General features: G+C 41.4%; 2 protein-coding genes across 2 annotated transcripts; one reads left to right on the forward strand and one right to left on the reverse strand.

Moving 5' to 3' along the window:
• Nucleotides 1–929: 929 nt before the first annotated feature.
• On the forward strand, nucleotides 930–13,540 carry LOC104387938 (claudin-15-like). The gene is made up of 5 exons (XM_009996738.1): nucleotides 930–1,149; nucleotides 8,823–8,987; nucleotides 9,121–9,202; nucleotides 11,950–12,060; nucleotides 13,441–13,540. Exons 1-5 carry the CDS (start codon nucleotides 930–932, stop codon nucleotides 13,538–13,540), a joined length of 678 nt encoding a protein of 225 aa, XP_009995040.1.
• Nucleotides 13,541–17,109: 3,569 nt separating this feature from the next.
• Nucleotides 17,110–18,072, reverse strand: DUSP28 (dual specificity phosphatase 28). The gene is given in 3 exon segments (XM_009996767.1): nucleotides 17,110–17,244; nucleotides 17,712–17,774; nucleotides 17,776–18,072. Coding segments are annotated over 3 exon segments (495 nt in total).
• Nucleotides 18,073–21,119: the final 3,047 nt, after the last annotated feature.

The raw sequence follows: 21,119 nt of genomic DNA on the forward strand, positions 1-21,119 counted from the left end.
CCTGTTTTGTATGGAGAGGCATCCTTTCCTGATACCTGTGTCTTGGCAACAAGTATAACAAAAGTTTCAAGTAAAACAATCATTGTGAAAATCGTAGTAATATTTTTCTGTTTGACTTTGGAGTCTGATCGTGCATGGGCAGGTGTAAGTAGCACTTATAAAGCAAATTATATGCCAGTGGTTGCCAGGTTAATCTGAGCATCTTTGGTACTAACTTGATGATTTTGTTGCAATTTTCTTATTTGAGTCATCCATTTCACTGAGGCTTTGCTGTAGCAAAAAGTAATGTCTGAGCCTTTGCGCAACAGTTGGGCAGAGGTTTTGCCCTGGGTCCTTGATTTTTAGAATGGGGGGAAAGGTCCTAAAATGTACAAAACTTTCACTTGTTTGATCAGACTAATTTGATCCTCACAGAGTGCTGACACTCCTGCCTAGTAGCAAGCTAGAAGAAACAGGTTAGAAACATACTGTAAAAGCAAGTATCAACCTTTGCTTTAAATTTGTATTGCTAAGCATTGTAGTTGGGAGAGAAATAATTTGATTGTTTTAATTTTAAAATAATTTTGAGTTAGCAAGCAAGCAAAGAACAGATGAAATGTGGCAGATTTAAATTAGAGAATTCTTCAGTTGGGTCCATCTTTTACTCTGTTGGTTATTTTTATGGTAAACATGTATGGTAATAAAAGTGTTCCTTAGAAAATACGCAGGTGCCATAGAATATTTAAGTATTCCAATTATTTAATGACATTTAGATTCCAGTGCTACAATTCTCTGGTGTGATAAATTATTTTGCAGGTAGACATCTTTTTGATGTTTCATAGAAGTCAGGCTTGTGTAAAGATAACTCCATATGTGTACACACTGTTTCAACAGGTTTCTAGTATCAGAAATTTTGGGAGGCTTCATTGAAAGCAACTTCTGCCTGGAGGATGGCATCATCATCTCTTCAGACCTGTGCCCTGCTGCTGGCTTTAGCAGGCTTCACCATTTCACTTGTCACTACCATGTCTAACAGATGGAAAAGTTTGGACACGGCAACAGTGCTGGTTACTACAGACTGGATTTCTGAAGGTCTTTGGATGGACTGCGCAGTGACTGACTTTGGATCAATCCAGTGCAAGAGATTTCCCTACATGTTGAGTTCAGACCGTAAGTACACATGGCATATGTATATCAAATCCAGGGATGTACTTTTATTTGTTCTTTTCGGATGGCATGTTGGCAGGGTTGGACACCATATGCTGTGGGTGTCACAGAGGGTCTGTTGTAGACAGGATTCATCCTGTAGTACTTGCAGACAAGTTACATGAGTTCTGGTGCTTGTTTGTGCATTGGTGTGAGACAGGGCTTTGTAAGTATTCCAGAACTTGTTTGATACTTTGTGCTAAATCTGTGCATTTGTTCTGGAATTTCTCAGAGGTGACCAGCATAAAATACATGTGTGACTGAAGGTTTTGTGTCTTCTGAGGCAGACCATGCTAGCAGGGTGATTTACTGGCAAGTAGAAAGAGAAGAATTGTCTTTGTAGGGACTGAAAATTCTTTGTTTGGATTTTGAAATATCTTTCTGGAAACACCTTTTCCATAGTAAAGGACTAGGAAGGACTATCACCTAAGTTCTTTCCTCAGACGAATGTAGAAACAGTAACAGTTTAGCCTTTGAAAACAGGTATTTTGTTAAGCTTTCTGTCTTAGAGCTCTGCATGTATTATTTTACAACTTTGAATATTGTGCAGTCACTGATGAGTTACAGAGTGGATTAATTTCTTTAAGACTTCCCTGCTTTATAGATCCCTGATGACTGTCATTGCTGTTTGTCTGGACTCTGGCTAGAGCCAATTTATTCCTGATGCACAGTGCTCAAGCCTTACAAATAGAATGTCTCACAGATTATGAAAGCTTGTTTTTCTTGACACAGACAAGGACTCTGCTGAAGTCAGAGCTGCCTAAGTGTGAGGCAGATCTCTAAAACGTGAGAGTTAACTCTCAAGATTCAGCATATTTGTGGGTCTTCCTCAGGGCCCCGACTTTGTTGGCCTCATGTGCTTTCATAACAATGGTGCTAATGAGGCCAGAATTTGTAGCCTCAAAAGGAGGCTTATCATATCCTTCCACAGAATTTAAAAGCTACTCATTGTGCCAGCAACAATGTCAACTTTTCCTACTTTTCTGGTACCCAGTAGCAAAATGCTCCTCTCCAAGACCTGCTCTGTGTAGATACCAGAATGGCTAAGTTTCATCTGGAAACTTAGATATGATTTCTGGAAATCGGTGTGATGAAATGGGGCCAACAAACCTTCAGTTCTTGTACGGGTGCTTACAGTGGCATGGCTGCTGTGCATTGCCTTGCTTAACAGGAGAAACAGATGTTCCAGCCCTGTTATGGAAACAAACAGCTTCCTTTTTTAGAAAAATACAGTTTCATTACACACAAAATGGAAAGAAAATTAAGAAAATTTTGCCCAGGAACGTAATAGTTCCTGATGAACTAAAGCAGTCAACTCCCAGTGGTTCTCCTCCCTCCTCTCCGTAGCTCCCATCAGTGTAGGAGTTGGGGGGATCCTTGGTTGGCAAGGCTCAGTGAATCATAGAATCCTAGAATAGTTTGGGTTGGAAGAGCTCTTAAAGACCATCTGGCTCCAACCCCCCTGCCATGGGCAGGCACACCTGTTGTTTTCACATCTGCTTAATGCAATAGCTTTCTTAATTAATAAGATACATTACATTTAAAATTACATTTGTAAACATTTTTTTATCCATGGCAGCAGTAAAACAATCTGGAGACACTTCACAGAATCACATAATGTTAGGGACCTGGAAAGATCATCTAGTCCAACCTCCCTGCCAGAGCAGGATCCCCTAGAGCAGGTTACACAGGACCACATCCAGGTGGGTTTTGAATGTTAGTGAAGTTTTCCTCATGTTTACATGGAACTTTCTGTGCTCCAGCTTGCACCCGTTTTCTTGTCCAGTCATTGGATATCTCTAAGGGCTGGCTCCATCATCCTGACACTTGCCCTTTACATAGTCATAAACATTAATGACTGTTTATGTCTCCTCTTCTCCAAGCTAAAGAGACCAGCTCCCTCAGCCTTTCCTCTTAAGGGAGATGGTTCAATCTCTTAATCAGCTTTGTGGCTCCGTGCTGGACTCTTTCAGGCAGTTCCTTGTCCTTCCTGAACTGTTGGGCCCAGAACTGGATACTGTATTAACTCAAGTTCCCACCTAAATTCAACTTTGAAAGTGCTGTCAGCAGACATGATTGCTGAGGTCACCAGGGAAGCACCTGTGCATGGATAAGTTAATTTGAAACTCTCCACAGGGCTTTTAATGGGATGTAGACACACCAGTGTGATACAGTGTGTTCACACTCTGATACAGTGTGTTCCTTTTACTATGCCATCATTTTTCAAATTGTGGCGACTTCTCAGGAGGGACTTCTTTAAAAGTCACCTGAGAAAATAAATTCTTACCACAGACCATCCAGTTTCTTTAAAAGGTTATAAGTACAGAGGTGCATGGGATCACACTGCCTGTACTGCCAAATATATTCTTATTTAAATCAGTAGCAATGATCCTCTTGGCTGCTAAGGGGGCAAAAATGGCACAGTGTCACTGCAGTATCCTCTTGCAGGCAAGCTGAGTCTACCAACCTACAGGATCAGCTCAAAGTGACCAGGGAATTTTGAGGAAAAACCCAGGTAACTGTTACAGACAAGTTGTGACTCTCAATGGCTAATCCTTCTGATAGTCTTTCTGCAAATGCTTTGGATCTCTTACCGTGTTGCGACACAACAGGATTATTTTATGAAGAAACTCTGACTCCATTTCCTGGAGATAAGCACAGGTTATCACTGAAGAGATGGTTAAACCCCCTTTGGATACACAAGCAGTTTAAGGTATTAATATTAGTAGGAAATGTCAAATGAGTCGAAGATTTTGTCTAGTCAAGAGAAGAAACAAGTAGACCAACATACTTGGTAGTAGATTTTTTTAAATACTGAGATATTCTGCTAAACAGGTGCAATGAGCTATTAGGTATTATTATTTCATATAGTTGTTTTCCTTCATAATTTTATTCCTTGAAAAGTAGGTCTGTCACAGCAGCTCATTCATTCCCTTATATTTATTTTATTTCCATGAAACACTTTATGACAATTGTATTCCAGTGTAAGTGGGACTATTTTTAAGACCAAAAGTGTTTAGCTATAGATCAATAGGCTGTAAAATATTAATGGAAACCACTCATCCAGAGACTTAAGCTTTCTGAAAGAAGCTGAAACTACAGTTGCTATGGGTTGCATATGACCACAATTCCAAAAAATGTGCTGAATTTTCTAGCAACAAAATAAAATTCTTGTTCTCAAGCTTCTTTATGCCTAAGTCATCAAGAAAATAACACAGCAAAGCTTTCTGATTTGAGATCTATAATAAATTGCAAACTGTTTTCATCTTGTGTAAATACTAGTTGACTTCAGAGGAGACACAAAAATATTTGTCAATATTACCACTCTTGTTTTGTGGGAATACTAACTGGACTTCCTGGGCAGAGAGTCAGAACAGGCTCATTTTGTCACTTGTCATTACAGAAAGAATTAATATTGTAATTTTTTTTTTTTTAATGTTCATATCTTTATCATGAACTGCTCCCACTTCTTATTGTCATGCACTGTAAGCCTTATCTCTGGGGTTGAGCAAAGAGCAAAGGTAGCCTCATTTTGGAGTGAAACCCAGAGATAAAACAGCAAGGAGGCTTCTGAAAGGCTTCACTTGATTGTAATCTAATTATAGGAGTATTGACCTGTTACTACTCACAAGCATGAGTGCTGCACTGGAAATTGTTGGTCTTCTTTTGTGCTTGGGTGGGTGGGCAGTTATTGGAGCCACTTTGCCAAATAATTACTGGAAAGTCTCCACTGTGCATGGTAGTGTGATCACCTCGTCTACATTGTATGAAAACCTGTGGAAGAGCTGTGCAGAAGACAGCACTGGAGTGTCCAACTGCAAAGAGTTTGACTCTCTGCTGGCACTGCCTGGTATGTGACTTTGTGCACTCTTGTTTGTGTTGCTTAAAAAGGTGTTTGGGGGGAAAAAAGTAGTAAGGCTTTTCTTTTGGTAATCTGGTAGTACTGGAGTATATCCGGCCAAGACCAACTTTGTGGGTTGAAGTAATAAAAATCTTAAGTAGCAGAATGTATCAAGCATGTTAGGAAGGGCTATAAAAGAAGGCAAATGAAGTTGCTTGATCAAGCGTTTAATAGGCATTTAAAATATGATGTAATCTCTTTTCTAGCATCCTGTGAGAGAAATTAATAGGAGCCATTTAATTAACACATGACAGTTCCATGTTTATTTGGAATTATTTATTTTGTATTAGCCTTGTTTTGCAATACTTGCTGGCCAGTGTACTGTAGCTGGAGCTTTTTCAAGTAATAGTCAAGAAATACTATTTGCAGCTAAGAAGCCATAGTGGTTTTTGTGTGTTGAGACTGAAAGCAGTAGATAATATAAGAAATACAAGTGTATGTTATGAGTATATGTTATACAACAAATATACATTATTAATTAACATTTTTCAAGACTTGTTAACTAATATCTTGTTGGATATGTGGTTCAAAATATCAGGACATTTAGGTCTGCTGGCTCCAGTACTCTGTATCAGTCTTGAGCAGATTTAAGGATTGTCCTCAAATGCTCAACTAAGGTGATATTCTATGGATAGTAAGCATGTTTGTAAAGGTAGTTTTTACTGATTTCAAAAAATCAGTGTGTAGGTACTTATCTCAGAATAAAAATACCTTCCTACTTAGTTGAATCTACACTGGGAAGTGGCTCAAATAAATAGGAAAGAGGACACTCCCTAATCTGCAGAATATGTAATATAGGATTAATGGGAATGAGGTATTAAATTCACTTTCTTTCCCAGTCTGAAATGAACTGGCAGTGATGAGCTCTGTTGCTAGTGTAGCAGAGCTCTGGACCTGTCTAACTGTGTCCAGTATTTAGTAAATAATCTGTTCTTTTCATCTGTCAGCATTATCTAGCAATTTGTTTTAAAATGCAAGACTGTATTAGGAAGAACATAACCCTGTATAAACTTCTTAGTCAGCAATAGCAGGGTCATGTCCATTGGACATTATTCTCTGCTTCTGAGAGCATCACAGGGCTCCCATGTGTGCAGGTTGGGCCATGGCCCATAGCTGGTCAGCACCTTGCAGCTGCTGACAAAAAAGCAGGGTTTAAAGAAATGGGGGATGGAGTGGGTGAGAAAAAGAGCATCATGAGTGGATGTGAAAGGAAGGCCAGCAAAGGCTCCTAGAGGAACTGCAGATAGCAACATGGAGTTAGCAGGGAGGAAAAATGGGGCCAGACAGAAAGCAAACTAAGAGGCCAAGCTCTGAAAGTAATTTGTTAAGATTAATCAGTTACGCTGTTGAGAAGATGGCAGCACGTTTGAAGGATATTGGCAGGGGGAAGGGAAAAACAGCTTGCAGAGTTGTAGAGGAAAAAGAAAGTTTTAGAAAGGAGAACTAAAAAATAAGTTAGAAGACACTGAATTGTAGATAAAGTTGAGAGGACAGTTGGGCAAACCAGGAAAGAGGAGTAAAGTGGGGTGGTAGCAGCAAAGACTGATCAAATAGTGAGGCATCCTAGAAGTGTCTGTAGCATTTGCAGGCATGAGCCAAGGCAGACTAAAAATACTCATGGTCATTTTAAGTGCAATTCAGATTGATGAACCTTCACTCAAACTACTGCAGCAGCAGGTGCCAGGAACTGGAGGGGGAGGCAAAAAGGAAGAAAAAACAATGGTGTCTTTGTTACCTCTCCTCAGAAGGACCATAAAGATTTTCCATGAAGGTTTCCTTATTGGCAGCTGGGTTATGTAGTGTAGCTCTGGTTTTTGTTTCTGCATGGGAAATATCAGACTTGGTTCTTTTACACAGATCTAAAGCTTTTTAATTGAGCACAAATCACAATATTTGAACTGAGGATCTTTTTTAAAGCAATACTGGAAGGCTGACTATGTCTAGGTAGCACTGTCTCCCTAGTCACAACTAGATTAAACATTTCATATAAAGCCATTAGTTAGCTGCCAAATACTTTTACTCTTTTTTTTTTTTCCCTTCTTAAGTTTCCATGGTTGCTGTTTTCCAGTTATGAGGTTTTAAAATAATTTCTTACTACTGATTAGTAAAATTACCAAACTTTATATGTTGTTCAGTAAGCTGGTTTTTAAGATGAAGACAACAGAAAGTCAAGCTTTCTAGACTGTGAGGTAAGCACCTCAATTAATGCTCTTGAGGTTATTGTATTGTGGTACAAAGAGGACATGGTATGAAATCTCTTCTGATAAATAATGTAGCCATTGGCTTGAAAGCAGTGAGCCTGAGGGTATCCTTCTGGATCCTAGAAAGATATGGAGAGGCTCATCTAATGCTGCTGGAGTCCCAAAGACCTGAAATGTAAGTTGTTGGCTCCCTGCTATGGGAAATACCTCCTGCCAGGGGGTAAGATTCCTACTTAGCAGCTTTGGGGTTGAGTGTGTTTAACTGTACCTTCTGCAGGCAAAAACCTTAAACTGGTGAAGGTACTTTAAAGGGTCTTTCTTCTTTTATTACTGCCTGCATTTTTTTTTCCCAGATAATTTAGAAATTGATGCTTAACAATACATTAGTAATTGAGCAATGTATCCTTTCATGCTTCTCTGTATTTATCTGAAACCTCCTTATGTTTTTGATAATCCTCAAGCTTGCAGGGTCGATACACTCAACCCACATAAAGCCATACAGCCTGCTGACTCTGAGTGTGAATCTGTCACTGCACCTCCTGGTCACACGTCTTGATTTTTGTTGTCTGGAGAGTTGCAGGCTCACTCTTCTACAGAGCTGGAGCAGGTTACCATGCAGGCCATGGGGGTGATCTGGGAGCATAAGCTTGAAATCTAGTGTCAGGAGTGTGACTGTCCAGACAGCGCAGTTCAGGCCCTTTTGATGCATGGTTAGTAGCCAAGACCTGCCAGCCTGGTGACACTTGACATGTTTATCTCATAGAAAAGGTGCCACTTTAAAGCACCCGAAGTCCCTGGCTGACCACCCTTCTTAGGCTGGGTAGTAAGCTGGTCCTGGTTTTCATGCAACCAATACCAAAGAGTGAAGACCAGAAGCTGAAGTGCTGAAGAACCATCAACATACAAAATTCCCTAATATGCTCACACCAGCTGTAACCTCCTCCACAGGAGTATGTCTTAGGGAGGAGCTGCAGCTCGTGGGGCCACTGGTCTCCTCTTTGTTACCCCAGCTCAGAGTTTGAAGTATACTGCTAATCCTGGCTCTTTCCCATCTCTCACTGAAGTAGCAAAACTGGCTCATTTTTTCCAAGTCCTCCATAGCACCACCTTGTCTAGGACCTGGAGTTCAGAGGTGTCCTGTGTGCTATGGGGTACAGATGTACGGAAGTCAGTGAGACTTGTGAGTAGGAGACTTAATCCTGTTCCTGTACATGACCCTATATATACCTCTAAGTTTTCACAGGACAAGGATGTAAGCTGTGAAGGGCTTGCTACAGTTTTTCAGGGTTTATTAGAGGCCTGGAAGGATTTACTGAACTTAAAAAGTGTAAGTGTAGTTCAACACTGAAATCTGATTGACTTGAAGGCTAAACACTCTAGGGTTTGGATGCTTCTCTGAGACAAATAACAAAGTTGAACAGGATTTACTCATTACTGTTCCTGTTATCTTTGTCACTTCTTCTAGTAACTTTATTTTTCAGCACAAGATTAATTTCTGTATAAATCCTGATTTGTTGTCTCTTCTTGTGTCATAGCTCATGTCCAGGCATGCCGTGCCCTGATGATTTGTTCCATCCTTTTGGGATTCCTGGCTACAGTACTCACGCTGCTTGGTTTGAAGTGCACCAACATTGGGCTGACTGATGAAGAGGCAAAAATGAAGTTTACTGTCACAGGAGGATTCCTGTATATTTTAGGAGGTAGTATCAACACTGAGATTGCTATCAATACTTTGTATTGCTTTCACAGGCAAACTAAATGAACATGTGTTCTTTGCTTAAAGCTGTTACAGCAATCAATTCACCTATGTGCCTTTTAACCTTTCTCTGGCAGGTCTCTGCTCCATGGTGGCTGTGTCCTGGTATGCTGCTATGATAACTGCTCAGTTTTTTGATCGACTTTATGCTGGAACCAAGTAAGTGAATAGATCTGTCATACCTAACTCCATCATGTGTTACAGACAGCTGCTCCATTGTTTCAGAACCTGGATAGATCCTGTTATCCAGTCCTACAGAAGGAAAGATTTCTATTTAGGGAAACTATTCACCTGAGAGATGTTTTCTGTTGGTGGAGAGGGAGGAGAGGTCTCCTCTGGAATGTTTAGTGAATGCATGGAGAACATCATCCCCACATCCAAGAGGTTTCTGTAGTGTGAGACTCAGTTAAGTGAGTGTTGCAGTGCTATGAAGAAGAAAAGGTGGTTTAATTTCTGTTTGCATTGAGAACAAAAGAGGCAGAAAATTCTAGCTACAGCCACAACACAATGCCTCACATTTACAAGGAAGTGAAAAAAAACGGTTTTGAAACCACCGTGAACTGCACACCAGTGACCTGCAGATAGCTGAGAAACGTCACTCAGTCTGCTGCTTCCCTTAAAGGACTAAAAACATTTTTCACTATGTATTAACAGCTTAACATTTGTTTACCTTATGAATTCATAAGGTTGTTGGGGTTGTTAGCTCATACAGTTTTGAGGTATAAAAGCCCTTATTCTAGTTTGATGTAAAAGCAAGTCTTCAAAACCAAATTCCCGCTTATGGCACCTTATCTAGGTCAACAGAGCCAGCAATGAGGAACAAGGGTGGAGGGGACCAGGCCTTTCCTTCAGAGAGTGGGAAAAGGGGAAATGTAATATATTGTCTCTGGAACATAAGATAGTTGGTTTAGGGAAGGGTGGACATTTACAATTTGCTGGTACTTCTACTGAGTGTGTAATTTTTAGATCAGTAAACTATAAAGCTTTAGTTGCTAGGATCATATCTGAAGTGTTTTGTAATCTTCCTGAGCATTAGTTCAGAGAAGTCAGACGTGAAACACACTGTTATGAATCAAAGTATTTTAAGCAATTGCTTTCGATGTTTGTCAGTTTCCCTTGTGTTTTCAAACAAGCACTTACTAAGAAATTGCACTTGTGAATACTTGTTGTTGTTTTATATCCTCTTGGGAGAATTATATGAAGGGTAATAAATATGTTAGAGGCCGAAACAACTGTTGATAAGGAATTTCAGTTAGTGGGCGAGTTAGTGAGCTCTACAGTTATCTGGTGTAGCTTTGGGGCTTCAAGATCAATGAGTGTTAATCAGTTACCAGAGTGTTTGCATTCAGTAGCTAAATAAATGGTTTTTTTTAATGTCTAAACTTCATGTTTTAAGACTATCGATTCAGTTCTTAGTGAACTAACTTTGTTCACTAGTAAGACCAGATATGCTCTTGAGGAAGCTCCTGTGCTCCTTGAACTCTGTGAGATGGGTTTAAATTCAACTACAGACCACTCATCTTCTCTTAAGAAATTGGCAAATCTGTTTTTTCACTTTTTTTTTTTGACTGACTTCAGCAAATTAGTACAGATAACCATTCTTAAAGAAATTTCTCATATAGCTGTGAAGGCAACCTAAGTTCTCCTGCAGATCCCCCTTCTTGTATACTTTGGTATTTTATCTACAGCATTCCAGTTTACAGGTGACTAGTGAGCAGAGCAGCTGGCATGCAGTGGGCAATACTCCCTGTTTGTTCCTTAGTAAACAGCAATTTCCAGCCCTGCTTTTTTAAGACAATAATTGTATCTTTGTTCTGTGTTTGGAAAGTGCCAAAACCAGCTCTGCCTGTGGCTCCAGTGTGCAATGGAAACACGGAGACCACCAAACCAGTGTAAACCTCTGAAATCTTCCTGTTAGCAATTGCTTCTGAAGTCAGAAACTTCTACACTTTTAAATAATGATTTTGTATTTAGAAATGGAAAAAACCCACACCTGTCAGATTTCAGTGTATCTTCTATACAGTCCATGGTAACTTTATTTTGCTCTTAAATTGGTATCTCAAACTACAGAGGTACAGCCCTGTTGTGTACAATGTCTCTTAACAACTTACTTTCCCCTTTGTGAAGCTGCTGCTGGACTTTCCCAGGCTTGTTTGTGTTTAGTCTTCAGGTCAAATTAATTGTCAGTTAATTACTGGGTCGGGACTGGAGGGTTTCCTGAAGGTTATGGTTTTGTACAGTAAAATGGAGAATTATTCCTTTTCAGCCTAGGACTACTCCTAAATGTATTTCAACCACAGAACTAAAGAGAGTGCTGAATATTCTATAAGATATATAAATTTGAAAACTAGCCCTATACCAACTTGTAGATGATGTAGCATCATGTCCATAGAAAACTAATTTGTATGGTTAGTCTTTTCCCCTGACACAGACAGTAAGGTCCAAGTAACTGAGTTTCTCAAAATGGCATACTCAATACAAGGGTAAAATAAGTTTTGTGCATGGCATAGGAGGTATATTATTAAGTATCAGCAATGTATTAAATTATGTAAATATTTATTGCTACTTATCTTTATGTTGCTTAGTACTTTCTGTTCTGGCTCTGGCAGAGCATATAAGAGTTTACTGAACAGCCAGATCTCTTCTGCTCTGTTACCTGTTGAAGTACCTTGCAGTTAGCTGAGCTATACACAGACTAGAACTCCAGAGAATCTCAGAATACCAGGTTGGAAGGGACAGCAAGGATCATCTGGTCAAACCTTTCATGGCAAAAACACCATCTAGACAAGTTAGTCCAGCACTCAACAAATGTTTGTTTGCATGATTATACACCTTATGTCTCAGTCTAAACTAATGGCTTTGTGATCCTGTTATATGCTGTTTCCATAAAATGTTCCACATTTCAGGTATGAACTAGGAGGAGCTCTGTACTTAGGCTGGGCTGGATCTGTTCTTTATCTGCTTGGTGGGATCTTACTGACCTGTTCATGCAAAGGGAAGAAAAGACAGGATTACAGGTAATCTTCAATTTGTCAGTTGAAATAGTAGTTGTCCATTATATAGTTTTCTATCTGTATGCTGCTCTCTCTCTCCCTCACCCATGGTATAAATCTGTATCCATGTGAAGTACAAACAGGAATTTTACCATGAATTCAGTGCTATGGCAGGGCACAGACCTGTGATGGCAGGGATGCTGCACCCAATGCTTGTACCTCCCAGACCGTGTACTTGATACTGGGTTGTTAATGGTCATCTATAACCAATATTTGGTAATTCTCTGTAGTGCTGATAGTTCTGAGATCTGCATGAGGAAACCGCAGTGAAAGAGTGAACGATATGTTGCCAAAAGAAAAATATTATTTATCACAGAATATAGTGTATTATAATCAGTTTTTTTCTGCACTACCCACTACTATTAAAATACTCCAGCACCATTTAATTTGTGGAAGGTGTAATGGTACTTCCTTCCCAAAGCACATCCAATTGATCATTAGAGAGATATTCTTCTTTTCTTGTTCCTCATGGAAGCATCTTCTTGTGCATCAAATCTTTTCAGATAACATTTCTTGCCTCTGTATTTAACCTTGCCTGGATTTTTTTTCAAGCTTAAATGATTTAACACACACAGAAGGTCCCTTTCTGATTGAGAGGGATGAAATTATTAGAAATACAGAGCTCCATGTCTACCCAGAATAACCCAAATAGCTTGGAGGCTGTAGTGGCTAAGCTGGAGGGGATGGTAACATGGAAGGAAGCAGCATGATCACTGCAGCTCTCTTTAATCTTAGGAAAGCTATGTCAAAACACATAATAAGTGAGAGTGTTCTTTTGATTCTCCATTGCCTAATCTGAAGCCATATAAATTTTATGGCAATATTTCATCAGCCACATTGGACTTTAGATCTTGCTCACCATACTTCAATACAAGGTACTGAATATCTCAAAATAACTTGAAAATCAAGTAAAATTGAGGTATGACATAGAAATTAACATGACAAATGACAGCTGAGGGGGTTGGCTGAATATAGGTCTCTTTTCCCTTCTCCTAATCTTGATTCTTTTATTACAAACTGCAGTTTGCACAAATGTTAAGGTCTAGGTTCTCTTCCATTTTAGGGACTTGATTAAAGAGCCTCGAGGAGGAGCACACACGGGTTAGGGATCTAGAGTGGGTTTCTGTGGCGAGATGGCTGCGCTGCCTGCCAGGGAGCCCATCTCTTTCCTTAACTACAAGACTGATGAGACCAACAGTCCTCTAAATACTGCACCTTTGGGAAGGATGTGGTATGGGTGGGTTGGATACAGACCTAAATGATTAACTTCCCAAGGACCTGAAACTGTGGACCCGTGTGTAATGCCAATTCTTGTGTATCTTTTTTTTTCTTCTTAATTTACAGTTTCAACAAATACGCATATTCAGCAGCCCAGGCAGCTCATCGGCCGCACAATTACACCAAAAACTCTGAGACAATGATAAGCAACAAGGAGTATGTTTAAACTGACCTTTTACATCACTTACAACATTAGTAGGTTATGAACTCAAATGAAGACATGAACTACTTCCACAGTTGTAGTTCCAGGTTGTTATCTTGCATCTTAATTTGGAACGGTACCAGGAGGGATACTGCTCAATGTGACTAGGAATGGTTTTCCAGGAACCGTTTTCAAATGTAAATAAGTTTCTAGAGAAAATGCTGTGATGTCAAATCCTGCACCATGAAGGTTTTCTGTATGCTGAGAAGCCTGGTAAAATTTAACCAGAGTGCACAGTGTGTCCTGACAACCCAGAGCAACTGTATCTATTGCAGCTGACTCAAAAATGCAGAACTGATATGCTGTAGCTGACTGCATGTTAATGCACCTCCTTGTTAGAAATGTATTGTGTATTCATTAATATTTAGCTTCCTACTTCTTTTGTTTAGCAGCTTTAGCTTTTGACAGGAAAAACTTTGTTCCACAGACTGATGGAAATGGATTTTTTGCTGAGTGGTATCCTGGCCATTAATAAGTCTATATACTGTGGCCTCCAAGTCTCATGTTAGACTGAAACTCCTATTATCTATGATAATCGAGATTTAGAAAAGCTACCCAAAAATTCCTACCAGCCACTCACATCCAAATCTGCAGAGGTGCAACAGATTTCTTCTTGGTTGTAATGCAGATACCAAAGACAAACCATACAGTATGAACCAAATACAGCACCTGGTGGGAAAACGCCTTGTGACAACTAAGATGAGAGACCTAATTCTTTATTTGTATATCTTATGTTTTCAGCTTTTAAAATAACCCTATTTTAACTCTGAGCACTCTTTACCTTTGGGAACTTTTGCTGCATCTGAATTACCTAATTAATGTAATTCCCCCATGGCTTTATTCTTTGTTATTGTTCCATCATTAGAATTTCTGCCTTAAACTGCTCCACTGCTGGGAACATGTTTGCCTCGTGTAAGCACTTTGATGAGCTAACTTTGAGCAATGTGGAAGGGAATTTCACACTGACTAACTCTAATATTGATGCTTTGAGCAATGTGGAAGGGAATTTCACACTGCAGGTTCACAGTCCAGTTAATAACTTGCCCCTTTTAAATTACAAATGTATTAACACAGTGTTTTATCTCTACTTTCAACATCTTATGATGAACTTAACTGTAGTGCCATATAGAAGTCTGGTGCAGCTTCCTTGATATCCCAATAGGTAATTACCCAGGGCAACCTGCAGGCAGTCTTAGCAGAAAAGCTTCAGCCATGTTGCTTGCGTACAGACACAACTGACTTGCGAACTTGACACATCAAGGCATGAATCTGCACTGGCAGATCATGCTACGCTTAGTGAGGAGAGCTCAAAGGAATGAATACTGCCAGTATAATTTTTTCCCCTCCAATATTGACTGCTTTCTTAAAAAAATCCTACTTTTTGTCTTTTGGAGAATAATTTCAAAAGCCAAGAAGGCACATGGTAGGAGCTGAACTCCTTTCGAGCCTCTGCATATTACAGCACTTGGATTTTTAGGTAATTCTACAATGGTATCTTGGTCTAGCTGGTTGTGAGGAAAATGTAGAGCTCAGGCAGCAACTGAGCAGTTCCAGGGTCTATGTCTCACCAAAGCTTCTATCAGCTCATGAACATGATTTTTGATCCACGAGGGGAGAGACAAATTCAGACCTTCCTTGGTCTGGCATCAGATCTCTAGTGACGTCACTAGAAAGTTTACTTAAAAACGGAGAGTAAAATCCCTGTGTAGCAATTCAACATTTCTTCAATACATTGTTACAGTCCTTGATGTAATTCTGGAGGAAATAAATGCTGAGAACACGGTGCCTTTCACTGGTTTGTTTACAGTCCTGCCACCCTCTTCATGTTTCTGCTCTTTCTCCTTGCTTACCTGCTCCTTTCCCAGGCACCTTTAGTGGTCATGCTCTGAATGAATTTGGTAAATCATCACCTCAGTTTGAGGAGTAAAGCATTCTATGTATGAGTGATAGATGAAGTGATTATTATTTTTTTTACCCTGTAGCAAGCCTCTGAACTCTTTAAACACCTTCACACATTGCTATTTTTAAGTTCTTTGCTCAGCAGATCAGACTGCTTTGGTATCTGCAAATCTTCTTCGTATCTCTGCAGCTGAGACCAGAATCCTGCATTGGGTTCTGCTACTGGCCTGGCAGTCTTCACAATCTAGAAAGAAGAAAACAGTGTAGAAGCAAGGGAAGGTATCGTGCAAACAGCTTTCTTCTTCTTACATTTTGAGTAGATTTTTTTGGATTTCATTTTGCAATGGAATAATAAACAGGTATTTTGGTGAGCTGACCTCACTGTGCTTACTAAGGCCTCCTGGCATGCAGACCATGTTACAGAATTGATTCATGGGCAAGACAAGGCATAAATAGCAGCTGTTTGCTTTATGTCCCTAACTTCAGTTATCATGACTAAACAAACAACATGGAAAATGTTGACAAAACAGGCAGCTTTGCATATTTTCTACCAGTGCTTAAGGCCCATTTGCATTTGTAATTTTTAAATGAATATATAACTGCTAATAAACAGGCAAGACCACCAAAGTAATTCTGTGAGAAATCAGCCTTACTCATGGCGTTTCTCACCCGAAAGGTGTCTAACTGTACCTCAGGGTGCAAGTACCGTACCTCAAAGGCCTCCTGGAGGGGGAGCCGTCGGTGCCTCATCAGGTAGGCGGTGCAAACGGCACTTGATATCCCAATAGGTAATTACCCAGGGCAACCTGCAGGCAGTCTTAGCAGAAAAGCTTCAGCCATGTTGCTTGCGTACAGACACAACTGACTTGCGAACTTGACACATCAAGGCATGAATCTGCACTGGCAGATCATGCTACGCTTAGTGAGGAGAGCTCAAAGGAATGAATACTGCCAGTATAATTTTTTCCCCTCCAATATTGACTGCTTTCTTAAAAAAATCCTACTTTTTGTCTTTTGGAGAATAATTTCAAAAGCCAAGAAGGCACATGGTAGGAGCTGAACTCCTTTCGAGCCTCTGCATATTACAGCACTTGGATTTTTAGGTAATTCTACAATGGTATCTTGGTCTAGCTGGTTGTGAGGAAAATGTAGAGCTCAGGCAGCAACTGAGCAGTTCCAGGGTCTATGTCTCACCAAAGCTTCTATCAGCTCATGAACATGATTTTTGATCCACGAGGGGAGAGACAAATTCAGACCTTCCTTGGTCTGGCATCAGATCTCTAGTGACGTCACTAGAAAGTTTACTTAAAAACGGAGAGTAAAATCCCTGTGTAGCAATTCAACATTTCTTCAATACATTGTTACAGTCCTTGATGTAATTCTGGAGGAAATAAATGCTGAGAACACGGTGCCTTTCACTGGTTTGTTTACAGTCCTGCCACCCTCTTCATGTTTCTGCTCTTTCTCCTTGCTTACCTGCTCCTTTCCCAGGCACCTTTAGTGGTCATGCTCTGAATGAATTTGGTAAATCATCACCTCAGTTTGAGGAGTAAAGCATTCTATGTATGAGTGATAGATGAAGTGATTATTATTTTTTTTACCCTGTAGCAAGCCTCTGAACTCTTTAAACACCTTCACACATTGCTATTTTTAAGTTCTTTGCTCAGCAGATCAGACTGCTTTGGTATCTGCAAATCTTCTTCGTATCTCTGCAGCTGAGACCAGAATCCTGCATTGGGTTCTGCTACTGGCCTGGCAGTCTTCACAATCTAGAAAGAAGAAAACAGTGTAGAAGCAAGGGAAGGTATCGTGCAAACAGCTTTCTTCTTCTTACATTTTGAGTAGATTTTTTTGGATTTCATTTTGCAATGGAATAATAAACAGGTATTTTGGTGAGCTGACCTCACTGTGCTTACTAAGGCCTCCTGGCATGCAGACCATGTTACAGAATTGATTCATGGGCAAGACAAGGCATAAATAGCAGCTGTTTGCTTTATGTCCCTAACTTCAGTTATCATGACTAAACAAACAACATGGAAAATGTTGACAAAACAGGCAGCTTTGCATATTTTCTACCAGTGCTTAAGGCCCATTTGCATTTGTAATTTTTAAATGAATATATAACTGCTAATAAACAGGCAAGACCACCAAAGTAATTCTGTGAGAAATCAGCCTTACTCATGGCGTTTCTCACCCGAAAGGTGTCTAACTGTACCTCAGGGTGCAAGTACCGTACCTCAAAGGCCTCCTGGAGGGGGAGCCGTCGGTGCCTCATCAGGTAGGCGGTGCAAACGGCAGCCAAAAAAGCCACGCGGGGGCGCCCGGCCGTTCTTACAGTAAACCAGGCACCTCCCCCCGCTCCTCAAGGCCGCCTCGATGGCCCGGCAGCTCTGCTCGAAGTACCGGTGCAGATCTTCAGCCGGGTCGTCCAGCACTGGGATGCGAATGCCCCGCACCTGCTGCAGCGCGGGGAACGGCTGCTGCCTAGTGACATTCACGCAGAAGGTGACTCCCTCCCGCGTCAGCAGGTCCTTGTCACAGGCAGCCCGGGCGTTGCTGATGAGCAGCGAGGGGGTGACCTCGCATAGCTGGGGCATCGGCAGACAAGACGCAGCCGCCACCCTGCCCTGCCCAGCAGCAGAAGCTCCTGGGCCGGCTCCTCCTTCCCATGCCCGGGGCTGCGGCGCAGGCGCAGGCAGCAAGAAGCGCTGATGAACGAGCTGCCCCCCCCACCTGTGCAGGCTGTGCTATATTTATTCCTTCAGGCTTCAGGCAGGTCCTAGTGCCTGCTGGATCCTGGGAGTCACAGTTAAACAGCTAAAAGGTATTGGTTAGCCCACAGATCATTTGTAAACCAATGGGATTTGTACAGCCTCAGTGCCTACAGCAGCTTCTTACAAGCAGCGAAAACATCTGCCTCCAGGATGCTGTTCCTGCACTCACCAATGACACAATATTAATGCAGTATCAATCTGATCTCCCCCGACTCACCTCCAGATCATCTTATTGCCCATAGCCTGCAACAGAAGTGTCTTTTAAGAACCTAGAAAATCATTGACTAGGCTGGCTAGATACGGTACTGCTAATCTTTCTGGACTTAGCAGAAGTGCTGGTGTGATGCCAGAGCAGAGTGTCTCTCATGTATGAGTATGCAGACACGCGTTTGAGCAGTGAAGGACTGGAAGGAACAAAGCCAAGGACTCAGCCAAGGGCATTTCCACATCAGCAGGTGCCAGGTGGGTGCAGCTGGACTGGATGTGGGTTCCAGCCCCTTCCTGAAAGATCAAGTGTGTGCCTGAGCTTTTTGAATGTTTTTCTTTCTGGCCTTGACACAAAAAGGAGCCTGTGACCTATAGTTCCTGCTGGCACAAAACTGAACCTAGACTGTCATGGCAGCTGAGCTCTGAGACACTTTATGAGCTGCTTTTGATACATTACCTTGAGTCCTGCGATCAACCACTTCTGGAATAGGACAGTGCAGAGCCTGAAGCACAAACCTTTCTGCTGCACCAGTTCAGTCTGAGACACTTGCTCAAGATTAAACATCCAGGTCTCTGCGATGGGCTGGATGTCTGCTTTGCCTGCTGGTAACCCTGCCAACAGCTGCACTAGAACAAGGCTGTAGTAAATAATTAGCACAACACTTTGTAATGACAAATACCAAGGGTATTTCTGCTTCCTTGTACTATTATGCCATGACTTTTTGTGCACCAGTAGGAGACAAAGAACATTCAGCATACTTGCTTTGAAGATTCAAGTCGGGTTCACCCTGTTTCCACACACATTACCTCAAGTCCAACCCTCACAATTGTTCCTCCAGATGACACAGAGTTGACTACTAGGACCACCATTGGCATCAGCCCACTACTGGGGCTGAAAGCAAGCTTTTGTTCCTCAGGACTCCTGGCCTGGCCTTTACCTGTGCCTCAACAAGGAAAAAGAAAGAAAACTCCAAACTCTGCTTACATCAAGAAGAAAGACTACCCTGTAAATACAGACTTAAGTCTCCAGCCTTTTTATTTATACAAGGATTCAAAGAACATTTTTCAACTTTAGATAAACAGTGCAAGAGAGTTACAAGTACCTTGGTAACAGAAAGAAATTGATAACTGTCTGGCTATGCCAATAAGTGAAATAATTCTTACTCCTGCAGATAGAAATGCATTTAAAGCAAAGGTGGAGTTTAGATATTTTGCTATACCTGAGCCCCTACCAAGCCCACTGGAAAACAACAGGCAGTTTGTCATTTGTAAATGTTAAATAGCTGCGTTCTCAAAGCCTTTTGAGACCCTCGCCCTCAGTTAAAACATACATGTTATGGCACAAAAGAGCAGGCTGAAAGACAGAGACATTTGGAAATCCAGTATTTCTGGTTTGCCCCTTCCCAGGGGTTCTTCTGATTATCTCTTCCTAGACCACTACACCCTGCCACACCACTGTGAAGTACAAGGTCTTTTCAAACCAGAAGGTCACAAATCACCATCTCAGTAACATCCCAGCAGATGCTCCCCAGAGCTCTCCATTCAGGTAACCAACCACAGCAGCCATGAGCCCCTGCTGTGGCTGCAGCTCTCAGCTCATCACCACCATGGGCTGGGGAGGTTTGTCACAAGGTTTTCAAGCAGGTGGTAGCCCAGGAAATGTCATTTATAAGCACTGAAAGGCCCCAGGCTCTGTGCCAGCCTGAGCACAGGCTCAGGGCTTGCATGGAGCTGGGCTGACTTCAGTTTGTTCAGCTGTGCCAACAGTTGTCCAGCTGTCAGGTAACTACGGTTTGCTTTAGAGTGACACCCCACCCTGGGGGTACTTGGCCATCTTGGCTTCCCAGCAGAAGGTGGCACAGCCAAGCGCTGCCCTGGGCCACCAAATTGCAGCATGTTGGGGACACCACTTCAGGGACAGGAAGAGAACAGAAAAACTGAACAACTGGGAACTGACAAAAAAGCAGCAGCAGAGGCAGACCATTTGAAAAAGGAAATAAATGAAACAAACCCAGTAGCCCCAGGGCCAAGAGGGAGCAAACACCAGCATCACAGGTCTCCTGTCAAAGAAGGGGAAGAGCCCTGGCACAGCCCCCACCTGCCCCAGACCTTGGACTCTGAGCCCCAGGAGGAACGAGGGGCCCAGAGGGACACTGAAGTGGGAGCTCAACCCCAGCCAAAGTGGGGAGGCATCACGAAGGGAACAGTTTTTACTGTATCCTTGAGAAATTGCCTTAATTTGGACTATCAGGTTCTATTATTGTAATTGGACCAGTAATTTGGGTTACTAAATTGTTAAAATATTAACTGGACAATCATTAAATACTTGATTTCACATTTAAGGTGTGTGTTCCTCCTGGGGCCTGTAAGCAGCTTTTGAGGGTAACAGACTGACAGCAAACACTAACTGCACAGAAATGGAAACAACAAGGACTTTCACTCTTCCATTTTGCAAAGCAAAACACTGACTCAGCATCCAGGTGTTTAAAATCCAATCCAACCCAAATGGTTTTTGAAGAACAAATGTTTTAATGCCTCCTCCTCCTTTCAATTATTTATTTATTTACTTAGCTTTGGGTGTGAATTTTCTGCAGGACTAGCTGTGGGTTGTTACTGAAGGCTACATTGGTATTGGTATTTCTGGTTTAAAAAAAAAAAAAAAA

Source organism: Chaetura pelagica, unplaced genomic scaffold (genome assembly GCF_000747805.2).
Source record: "Chaetura pelagica isolate M959 unplaced genomic scaffold, ChaPel_1.0 scaffold264, whole genome shotgun sequence".
NCBI lineage: Eukaryota > Metazoa > Chordata > Aves > Apodiformes > Apodidae > Chaetura > Chaetura pelagica.